The sequence below is a fragment of the Xyrauchen texanus genome, chromosome 25, assembly GCF_025860055.1.
Source record: "Xyrauchen texanus isolate HMW12.3.18 chromosome 25, RBS_HiC_50CHRs, whole genome shotgun sequence".
Taxonomy (NCBI): domain Eukaryota; kingdom Metazoa; phylum Chordata; class Actinopteri; order Cypriniformes; family Catostomidae; genus Xyrauchen; species Xyrauchen texanus.
Genome location: NC_068300.1, coordinates 9,097,196 through 9,109,763, shown reverse-complemented (window position 1 = coordinate 9,109,763; position 12,568 = coordinate 9,097,196). Strand labels below are relative to the sequence as shown.

General features: G+C 38.4%; 1 protein-coding gene across 1 annotated transcript in view; it reads left to right on the top strand.

Annotated features, from left to right (window-relative positions):
- Positions 1–4,444: 4,444 nt before the first annotated feature.
- LOC127618979 (growth hormone-releasing hormone receptor-like) overlaps positions 4,445–12,568 on the top strand; it is a 32,567-nt gene continuing 24,443 nt past the window's right edge. The window contains 3 exon segments of the mRNA XM_052091684.1: positions 4,445–4,466; positions 4,592–4,662; positions 11,631–11,736. Of these exon segments, the coding sequence (XP_051947644.1) occupies positions 4,445–4,466; positions 4,592–4,662; positions 11,631–11,736 (199 nt within the window).

The window sequence follows — 12,568 nt, the reverse complement described above, 5'->3', positions numbered from 1 at the left end:
ACCCCGTCTAAACCGAACGTTAGCGGTGCGACACGGCGCGTCAAAAGCAAATAGAACTCATTATAATCAATGTTGTTCTCTACACCGGACACATCAAAGCGAATGTTCTAAAAATATAAAGCACACAGACAGTATAGACAGCATCACTGATTATAATGAGTTTGATTTGCTTTTGATGAGACAAATCTTCGGAAGGCTGTTTGCAATTCTGTTTAGTGTCGCAGAAATTACACACTTCAGATTTAACTTTACTTTAAATTGTTCTATTACATATTTTTTTGAGCTCCAAGAAGTGGTATGGCCTTAATTAATGATGTAGTTGGGATTCAGTCAGTCATGAGACTGAGGCTATGTCTAGAATGGTGGTGTACTACTTACTGCATACTCTATAAACTTTTTACTGCATACAGTTTTTAAAGCTGAAGTGTAACTTTTAATGTTAATATACTTTCTTCTATCCCAGCTTAATATCCAGAGACAACTATATTATTATAATTAGCCATTTGTTAATTTTCTAGAAAACTTTCAACGTTTGTTTGGAGCGACCTGCTTCGATCTGCCCCAACAACGTTACTCAACCAATGGTGTGAGTCGTGGGGGCTAACTGACTGTCTGAACAACTGCAGGCAATGGATGTATTCAGAAAGCTGTTTTGAAAACATTGTTTAATTTTGCAATTCTTTTTGGTGGTGCTAGTCTTGCAGAAATTACGCTTATGAAATTGTATGCAAAATGCATTAATAAACATTTGAAATAGTAGTTTGCTACATTGTTGCCACTTGGCCTCATATTTTGTATGTTTAGCTAATGCCATCCGGTTATTTTGCATTTTTAATCCAAATTAGCATATAAAATTACTTACAATAAGTTTAAATTATGGGTCAAGAATGAGATGTTCATATTGCAGTTGATATTACATTCATTCTTCACGCTGGAAATGGAAGGCTAAACTGAATATGATACTTAGCACTGTAGGATATAGTACCCACTGCAGTATACTGCATGTTTTGGCAAATTTAGTTGGTCACCTAGGTTTTTCATGCATACAAAATATTTGTATACTGTGCAGGGTATATATGCTATATCCTGCAGAAATGGTATAGAATAGTATACTTGAACAAAACACTTTCATCAACTCTTGTTATTCCAATGTCATTGTCTGTGTTTCCATCGTCAATATCCTGTTTTAATTCATTAATTTAGCGTAAAGCTTTGTCGTCTTCTATCAACAGGTTTTGCCATTCCAATAATAGAGATCAGAAAATAATTATAAAATTATGAAAAAAAAAATATATTTATATTTTTGGCAGAAAAATCTTCTTCAGTCTTCTCAAACCATCACATCTCTCTCTCTCTCTCTCTCTCTCTCTCTCTCTCTCTCTCTCTCTCTCTCTCTCTCTCTCTCTCTCTGCTCTCTCTCTCTCTCTGCTCTCTCTGCTCTATACACTCCAAATCTGATAGAAAAGAAATTGCTACACTTCTGGGGCCGAGATAAGAGTACAACATTTGCAAGATCTGTTAGTAAAGAGACAGACACTTTTTTTAGAGTGATAAATCTTCCAACCATTGATTTAAGGTCAAGTGAAAATGACACCATATATGCAGGTTTCTCGATTTTACCTCTTCAAGTAAGAAGCCATCTCTCAAAAAGGCAATATCTCAACCCACCTCTCTCTTTGTCATTTCTGCGCCAATAGAGTCATCAAACGGAGAAGCAGAAATACAAACTTTTTTCAAACAGTTTTCCTGAACACTGGTCGAATGCACAGTCAAGTGCTCAAAGTATCCGCCTTTTCGCCTTTTTCCCGGTCTCCAGTGTTTGCCGTATGTTTTCAGCAGACAATATGATGCTTAGCGTATAACGTTTGCACAAATTGTCAAATAAAAAAACATAGTGCCGATACTTAGTCGCGATGACTGATTTTGATGGTAGACCACTTGAAGCGATGACCAGTTACGTAAGGTTAGTTACGTTGATATCATTAACTACTTTGAGTTGTTATGACAGTCAGCAACTGCACAAGTTGAGCCTGAGCTCATTTTTACTCCAAATAACCACATGCAAACGTTTGCAGATTCGCCTAGAAAGAGCCTATGTTTCAAAACGAGACATAAGTGTGCACTTAACTTTGCTCTGGTGTGCATTCGGTTGTGTATTTGTGTGTCCATTTCCTTGACAACTGCACCAAGGACCCCTCAATATGAAGTACACCTGCAGGCACACATCTGTGAGCTCAACTGGAGGGACACTTTTTGGATGCGGGCAGTTAATGGATCTGTTCTGTCTTAGTGTAGAGTGGAGATTAATGTTCTGCTGGGAGGAAGCACCGTATAATAGAGCTCTCTGTTAGCGAGACACGTTGTTTGATATGGCACAGGTGTCTCTTTTTGTAAAACTGCTCGTAAAATTAGCATTTCCACATTTCTGCACCCACTCTTTTCCTGTCTGGGTGAAATCCATTAACATATAATATCAGCACTTTGGAATTCATCAATTAATTCAGTCTGGAAATAATATTGTTTGGTTGTAGCAGGGATGGAGATTTTGTAGTAATTTTGTAGTCGAGTAATTTTACATACAAAAAACGAGTGATCGATTACTCATTAATTAAAATGTAAATCAAAAATAGCGTGAATGACACGCACATGAAATTTATATATTCAATTTATATCATAAATGTTTGACCAATCACTGGCTGCAGCACCTCCAACAGTCCCTATTCTCCCAAAAATTACATTCCCGTAGTAGGGGCTAAAAAGACCCTCTGAAGTCCCTCTAAAAGGAGGAATGTGGGGAAACGACAAACAGTGGTAGTTCATAGTTAAAGTGCCTAAAATGGGCTTTAGTTCCTGCAGTTGAAAAGGGCCTTAAAATGACAAAAAGGTCCCAAACTCTCCTCTGTTAACAATAAGCCAGACAGAGCTCTGTAATCATTATACACTTAAAAACTGTCTTAAAAATAATGCCATGAATAGTTTTAATTTATCACTTAATTTCATTCAAACGTCATTTTACTTTAAAACAGCCCCTATTCTCCAAGGTACACCTGGACACAGTTTTTCTTGTATGTTGGCAGATGGGATGTTCCATGCTTCTTGTAGAACTGGCCACAGTTCTTCTATCTATTTCGGCTGTCTCAACTGCTTATGTCACTTTATGTAGTCTCAGACTGACTCGAGATATAATATATATATATATATACACAGTGGGGAGAACAAGTATTTGATACACTGCTGATTTTGCAGGTTTTCCTACTAACAAAGCATGTAGAGGTCTATAATTTATATCATAGGTGCACTTCAACTGTGAGAGATGGAATCTAAAACAATAATCCAGAAAATCACATTGTATGATTTTTAAATAATTAATTTGCATTTTATTACATGACATAAGTATTTGATACATCAGAAAAGCAGACCTTAATATTTGGTACAGAAACCTTTGTTTGCGATTACAGAGATCATACCTTTCCTGTAGATCTTGACCAGGATTGCACACACTGCAGCAGGGATTTTGGCCCACTCCTCCATACAGACCTTTTCCAGATCCTTCAGGTTTCGGGGCTGTCGTTGGGCAATATGGACTTTCAGCTCCCTCCAAAGATTTTCTATTGGTTTCAGGTCTGGAGACTGGCTAGTCCACTCCAGGACCTTGAGATGCTTCTTACGGAGCCACTCCTTAGTTTCCCTGGCTGTGTGTTTTGGGTCGTTGTCATGCTGGAAGACCCAGCCACGACCCGTCTTCAATGCTCTTACTGAGGGAAGGAGGTTGTTGGACAAGATCAAGCGATACATGGCCCCATTCATCCTCCCCTCAATATGGTGCAGTTGTCCTGTCCCCTTTGCAGAAAAGCATCCCAAAAGAATGATGTTTCCACCTCCATGCTTCACGGTTGGGATGGTGTTCTTGGGGTTGTACTCATCCTTCTTCCTCCAAACATTGCGAGTGGAGTTTAGACCAAAAAGCTCTATTTTTGTCTCATCAGACCACATGATCTTCTCCCATTCCTCCTCTGGATCAGGAGGAATGTAGTGGTGGTGGCCGGAACGTGGTGGTGGCGTAGTGGGCTAAAGCACAGGGCTGTTAATCAGAAGGTCACAGGTTCTAACCCCACGGCTACCACCATTGTGTCCTTGAGCAAGGCACTTAACTCCAGGTTGTTCCGGGGGGATTGTCCCTGTAATAAGTGCACTGTAAGTCGCTTTGGATAAAAGCGTCTGCCAAAATGCATAAAATGGATCATCCAGATGGTCATTGGCAAACTTCAGACGGGCCTGGACATGCACTGGCTTGAGCAGGGGTACCTTGCGTGCGCTGTAGGATTTTAATCCATGATGACGTAGTGTGTTACTAATGGTTTTCTTTTAGACTGTGGTCCCAGCTCTCTTCAGGTCATTGACCAGGTCCTGCCGTGTAGTTCTGGGCTGATCCCTCACCTTCCTCATGACCATTGATGCCTCACGAGGTGAGATCTTGCATGGAGCCCCAGACCGAGGGAGATTGACCGTCATCTTGAACTTCTTCCATTTTCTAATAATTGTGCCAACAGTTGTTGCCTTCTCACCAAGCTGCTTGCCTATTGTCCTGTAGCCCAGCCCAGCCTTGTGCAGGTCTACAATTTTATCCCTGATGTCCTTACACAGCTCTCTGGTCTTGGCCAGGTTGGAGTCTGTTTGATTGAGTGTGTGAACAGGTGTCTTTTATACAGGTAACGAGTTCAAACAGGTGCAGTTAATATAGGTAGTGAGTGGAGAACAGGAGGGCTTCTTTAAGAAAAAACTAACAGGTCTGTGAGAGCCGGAATTCTTACTGGTTGGTAGGTGATCAAATATTTATGTCATGCAATAAAATGTAAATTAATTATTTAAAAAATCATACAATGTGATTTTCTGGATTTTTGTTTTAGATTCCGTCTCTCACAGTTGAAGTGCACCTATGATACAAATTACAGACCTCTACATGCTTTGTAAGTAGGAAAACCTGCAAAATCAGCAGTGTATCAAATGCTTGTTCTCCCCACTGTATATACACACACATATACATACACACACACACACACACACACACACACACACACACACACACACACTCACACACACACATTTAGGCATTTGGCGTTTATCGAAAGTGACTCACGGTGCACTTATTACAGGGACAATCCCCCCGGAGCAACCTGGAGTTAAGTGCCTTGCTCAAGGACACAATGGTGGTGGCTGTGGGGATCAAACCAACAACCTTCTGCTTCAGTTTAGTGCTTTAGCCCACTACGCCTCCACAAATGCCCATAAAGAAACAAATCTCTCTAGAAATTCATCAGCCTGTCATTCTTTTGAGAGATGAAGGCTATTCCGAGCGCTACTGTCTTGAAAGGAAGATCTAACAAGGATAGAGAGGGAAATGGACTGCCGAGAAGCACAACAACAGGAAGACAAATACATCAGAGACAGCCACTTTATTAAACAAAAGAAATATTTACAACCTATTTTTTCACTAACGTTCCATGGCCATTTATGTTTGATGTTTTGCAGTTACTAAACATGACCCGCATGCCCTGTGTGTTTCTGTTGTGCTCAGAGGTAGAATTGGTTTGATTGGTGTGAAAAGAAGAGGAGAGCCGCTGCTTTTGACACTAATGCATTAGATTCTCTACCCATTAAATGAAAGGAGAATCCATGAATGCATTCATGTTGTTACTATGACATCACTCACAAATCAAACACTTTCAGAGCTGCACACTGTGGATATTTTCCCAACATGCTCTTATTTCCCTACACAGCCCCTGCTTTTATTTCTTCAATTCCAGCTGTTAATGTATGGATTTTGAGTGAAAATCAATGAATCATTATTACTGGTTATAACTTTCTATTTTTATCCTTTGTGCTTAGCTGTTGGTGATGCAATCCAGGACTTTAATTGTTTCCTTAAAGGAATAGTTCACCCAAAAATGTAAATTCTGTCATGATTTACTCACCCTTAACTTGTATGACTTTCCCTCCTCTGTGGAAAACAAAAAGAGATGCTATGCCAAATTTTAGCCCCATTCACTTTCATTGCATTCTTTAAAAGTGAATAGTGACTGAACTAACATTTTTTGTGTTCCACAGTATAAGGAAAGTCATATTGGTCTGTAATGAAATGAGGGTGAGTAAATGATGACAGAAAGGGCTCTGGTCCCTCCTTCAGTGTAAGTCTATGGGATATTTCTATTATGTTATTGTTGCTGGTTGAAAATCAAGTCTGATTGCTCGCCTTTCCTTAACAAGCATGATTTTAGGTATCATTCATGTCCATGGGACAAACGCTGCAGGACAAGTTATGCGCCAAACTGTAATGCATGTTTAATAATGTACCAAGCATGTCTCGCTAAGAGAATTATCCAGGTTTGATACTCAATCGACAGCATTTTTGGCATAACTTTGATTACCAAAAATGTCTTTTGACTCTTCCCTCCTTTTCATTAAATAAGCAAAATTTGGGTTACAGTGAGGTACTTACAATGAAAGTAAATGTAGCCAATCTGTAAATGTTACTCACAGTCCAAGCTTCACATTTCTGCCTTCAAACTTTCCAAAAATTGGCCCCATTCACTTCTATTGTAAGCACATTTTTCAAAACTCAATGGTAATTAGCTTGAACTTTTCTAAACTTCTCATTCAAAGAAATTGCTGCAATGGTATTTGTTCATTTCTTAGTCACTTCCCTCTGTAACATAATTGAGAAAGTCACCCACAGTAATTTAATGGCAGCCTTTGACAGCTAAAATGAAGTGCTGCAGATTGTACCAGAAAGGCTTGAAATGAATTTTAATTTAGCATGTTATTAAGTGATAATGTCTATTGGCATAAGTCCCGTCTAGTGGTTCAGCAACAGAAACTTTTTTGGAGATTTAATGCAAGATTTTTACTTGAAATCTTGCTGGAAGAAGGCAAAACTGATCAAACTGCAAGTTTGGAAACAGTACTTCGAAAGTTTTTCTGCTGAAATTGGCTGGTGCTTACTGAAATTTGAATCACTGCCCCCAGTGGCTGAAGCTGGAAGTGTTGTTGAACTTATGGGCATGTGTGTGAAGAAGAAGAAGAATCTGTCTGCGTCCTACAAGACTACTACAAGTTAAGCCCCCCTTCCAAATAACCATAAAAATCCTGAAGTCTTGGAACAGTTGGATGCCACATTCACACACTATGTTTATTGTGTTTATTTGGAGTCAGCAAAGCAACCCTACACCTTTACCTATCCATAACTCTAAACCTAACCTTAACCAAAAAGGTGTAAAAAATGAGAAGTTGGTAAAATCATTAAATATACAGCGAATTCAAAGTTATTTTGAATACAATCATACCACCGTATCACTAGTTGGCGACAGTGAAAAGAAATGTTAGTAAAATGACGAGGAGAAGAAGCTAGCAGTATGCTAGGCTAATAGGCTAACCAATTAGCTTATGAGCTAACAGGAGAAAAGAGAACAGAGAACATTTTATTTTACCATATATATATATATATATATATTAGTTTTTATTTATTTATTTTGTATTATACAATCGGAAATTGTAGAAACACCTTTAAGAAAACATTTCCACAAAATTTCACATTAGTCACAGTTTAAATGTATTTCTTCGGTTTAATAAAATTGTAGTTTATTCTTTGTCATATTTAAAGTGTTAAGAGAATATGAATTATAAGAGATTGCATAGGATTTTAAAAGTTCTTGTAGCCAATAAAATCGCTTTATGATCCAAGGGGGGCGTTACGTGTAGTGGGCGAGTGAAGTGGGTGTGCCTTGTAGTCTTGCCGGAGCAGACAGAGGCCAAGTTCGGAATGGCAAACTACCATCCTACTCTTAATATTTCTGTCATAGACAGACATGGCAAAAGTAGTAGTAGTAGTATGGATAGTATGCCATTCCGAACTCGGCCAGATACACATGGGTGTGAGCTCCAGTTTCTGCATGAAATGTCCACAGAGTGGCGCCAAAAGCGAGTTGTATTTTTAGTTGTAAATGATGTAATACAGTCAATAGTGATGCATACTTTATTAACTCTACCCCTAACCCAAACCCTAACCCCAAACCTAACCATTAGGCATTTGTGTGAACGCAATTACTTCCTGGTTTCCATGGGACCAGAACTCTTGTCTCAGAGGTTGCTTGTGCAACACGTGATCAGTAGCGTGTTAGAGGGTTAGGTCATTACATTAATACTGATGCCAATATGTCTGATGGGGGATGCCTCTTGTCAGTAAAAGGGCAGAATGGGGTTGATTTCAGGGTACATGAACATTCGGAACCAACATGACGATTTCCTGTTTGATCATGTTGGGAAGACAGCAGGGACTTGGAGTCTAGTATCGAGTTTTTCCTGGCAGAACTAAGCCTCCATTTATTCAGACACCCTGATAGGTTCATAATATAGATCAAGAACGCAACACTTTCTTCATCTCAACAGCACAAGCGGCAAAAAAGGCAATAATGTATCGAACGAAACCTTTTATTGTGCATCTATTTTATAACACAAGGCAAAACATTTGGAAAGCATATCTCATGGATAAAACTATATAATATATATATTTTTTGTTTTTGTTGTAGCAGAATTTTAAACTCTGCTTATGTTTGGAGCTGTTCTTCAAGCTGTCGCTGATAAGCATTGGCTGAACTCATCCGAGGAGAAATTTCAGAAGTCTGGAGATTGTTTCATTTCATCTCTTTCCTCTTGATCAGAATTGAATCGTTTTTAAGGGCTCTCTATAGTTTTATCATCATGAGATTAATAGAAGTACGTGATTTATTAGTCTGACCGTGGCTTGATCTTTGCAGTCCCATGAATGTTTCTGGAAGGGGTCTTTGATCCTCAAAGCAGGAATGAAGGTACCCAAGGTGAAAGGTCAACCCTTCAACCGCTCTCTAATGCTGTCATCTCAAGAATCCCTCTCAGGAACCGTCTACTTCTGGTATAGCTTCATTTGAAGCCATTTTCATCAGCTCTCCATTTTTCGGTCACTCTTTTGTCTTCTTCAAATGCAATATATTTCACACCTGCTCATCTGTTCCCCTTTCCATAATTTAGATTTTGTGCTATGGCAACGAAATGAGTGTGTTTTTATGTATTTCCTGTGATCATATATTGAATGATGGATCATCATCCTGTATATTCTTAACCTGGATTGAAGGTAATACTTGACTTGTTGACCACTACTCTGAATATACAGGAGACACATATGTAACACAAATGGCACAGATACCACCGAATAACCCATGAGATTCTGATTATTATTGCTCACAAAATCAGCATTAAAACAGTCACACTTGTGTGCTTGATTGGAGACAATCCCTTTGACTCAGTCTGATGATTGCATGAACATAAATTACTTTTTAAAACGCTCACGCACACATCTATACATACAGTATATGTATGCATACATAAATGACAAATGCTTTAATTAGGCCTACAGTTTCTCACTTTCTCACAAAAGACCTGCTTCATTTGCAGCTACTACAGTTGAAACAGTCCCTGATTTGAAACTGAATGCATTTTTGAAATTTCATGAAATAAATTTGGGTGCTACAACTCAATTGGAAACAATGTAAGTTGTGTGCAGATAATATAAACATATAAAGATAAATTGCCACTCTCTCTTAGTGGAAAGTGGGTCAGCATAATAGTTTGAGTGAAAACGTTGTGCAAAACCCGATGATTATATATGATATAATCATGATCCTACATGTGAATTTTCACAGAGCATCTTGTGAAAGTGCTTTAATGAAAGAAAACCTGTCCTTTTGCACAAAATGAGTTAACAGTTAATGTCACAAATTTGCTTATTTGAGTATTGATCACGAAATTGTGTGGAATCTTAAATATTTCATATATTATGTCATTGTAATGACATAATATTTGACATAAAAGCAAGCAATGGAGAGAGAGGAGCCAGCTAAGACGTTTTTCACACATGCATTCCAGTCTACAGCTTGATGTAATCCTTCCTCATGATCATGCAGCATGGTTTCCTCAGCTGAATGGGAGACTAAACACTATTAAAGTGTGACGAGGCTCATGCTGTGCATGCAAGTCATTCACGCATCACCAGCCGATCAACTATATAGCCCTTTACGGTGAATCACACCTGTAAAATCCTAAAACTTTATTTCCAGGGTTAATTTATATTTTAAATAGACTCTTTTTGAATCCCACAATGTGGGTTTAAGTTTTCTCTTTTAATCATTTCTTGTAATTTTGAGTGTGTCACTATGGTTTAAGGAGGGTGTACCTGTATGCTGGTTTGAAAATCTCAAGGGTTAATAGTGGTGTTTTCCTTATTACATGACGTGGTGTTCTTAAAGCAGAAAGAAACAAATGAAACTCGTAATGTAAGCTGTCATCTGCACAGCCTTTACTCGGGCGATTAACCAAAATTGAAGCGCTGCCGGCTCGTGATTCACAAATGGATTACGCGTGCTGCACGGGTCTGTCGGGTATACTGCAGTCTCATCACATTTGAACTTTTTGTTTAACCTCCCATTCAGCTCATGAAAACATGCTGCATGAGAATGAGGAAGGATTACATTCAGATGTAGATTAGAATGCAAGTGCAGAATTTCATTTGAATAAAATAGTCTACTCCCCCCTCGCCGTTGTTGGCGTGCCAGTGATTACCCCTCCATAGGTTGCCAACCCCTGGGATAGAGGATCCTTAATTGATTACAAATGTATTAGAGCATGAATGCCTCAAAATTTAATTTGCCAACTTTATTTGTTCTGGCAAAAGAAACTGGCATTTCTGAGTATCTTTTATTTCAAGTATTAAGTTTGTTTAGTGTCATGTGTGCAGGGTAACAAATTACACATTATAATGAAATTCTTTGTGTATCCATCCATTGTTCAACAGTTATAATACAAGAACAAAAAAACTGTATAAAAATTCTCTCTCTATATATATATATATATATATACACACACACACACACACACACACACTCACTGACCACTTTATTAGTAACACCTGTGCACCTATTCATGTGATTATCTAGTCAGCCAATCAAATGGCAGCAGTTCAGTGCATAAAATCATCCAAATACGGGTCAGGAGCTCCAGTTAATGTTCAAAATGTGATCTCAGTGATTTCGAACGTGGCATGAGTATTTCTGTAACTGCTGATCTCCTGGGATTTTCACACATAACAGTTTCTAGAATTTACTCTGAATGGGGCCAAAAGCAAACAAAACAAAAAAACATCCAGTGAGTGTCAGTTCTGCGGACGGAAATGCCTTGTTGATGAGAGAGGTCAACAGAGAATAGCCAGACTGGTTAGAGCTGACATAAAGGCTACAGTAAATCAGATAACCACTCTGTACATTTGTAGTGAGCAGGATAGCATCTCGGACTGCACAAGACGTCGAACCTTGAGACTGATGGGCCACAACAGCAGAAGACCACGTCAGGCACTTTATTAGGACCATAGTGTTCCTAAAAAAGTGCTTAGTGAGTGTATATATGAACCATTTACAGCTGCTCATTACCAATGAACGGTGGCCTTTGGTTTACCTTCCATTTCATCATGTCAATAATCAAATCATAATTTACGCATGAATTAATTTTTCTCTGTTGCTCTCCCTCTCTTTCTGTGATTGACTCCGCAGGTGTCATCTATTTTGCATCCCGAGTGTGAATATATTTTTCAGTTGGCGAGAGATGAGCAACGCTGTCTCCGAGAGATCGCAGAGCTTGGAAACATCAGTGGGGCAGGTAGAAATAAACCAATTGAATCTTAAAGTGGGTGGTTGATGATAAATATTTAATTGAAATAATGCCGACTTAATGAACATTTTAATGTAAATTCATTTTGATTTGCAACACTGATTTCAGAATGCAGCCCATCAGAAGAAAATCATAAATAGGATTTATTTCATATCTCATCTGTTTCCTCCTGACAGCAGTAACATTAAATAGAGAGCAAATTGAGACTTTTGCCAAAGTCTCTTACTTCTATGATTTTATCTAGTCTATGACTCCAACTGTGCTCAGAATTATCCAGAAACCAAAGCAATCTCTAAAGTTCTCTCATCTTGCTTAGAGACAATAATTACATCCATTTTCCATAATCATCAAGGGGCGACAGTCATCCAGTAATGCAAGAAGACTTCTCAGTCTTATTAGTATATCGCAACGCAATAAATCTCAGGCAATAATAGGTTCTTGAGATGCAGAAAAGGCATTTAATAAAGTCAGTAGGCAGTTTCTTTTTTAACCCTCCAATATTCCTGAGAAACTACAACCTCCCATTGTCCATCCAGTCATTTTTGACCCGTATTGAAAACCATTCAAAGTGCATTTATTTTTATTTTGCTCCCAAAGTATATAACGACAGGGGGAAAAAATAGATATATTCTGAATATTAATGGAGTAACAATTCCATTAATCCATTCTTTCCCACTAATGTCAAATAATTTGTTGCAGTGTTACAGGGGTTTAAGAAGGTGCTGTAATAGTTCTTTCTGCCGAAGAATGTTTATTCAATTGGTTTTAACATTTTAACATCTAAAATCATGCAACTTATTACCTGTTCAAAACTGTAAAA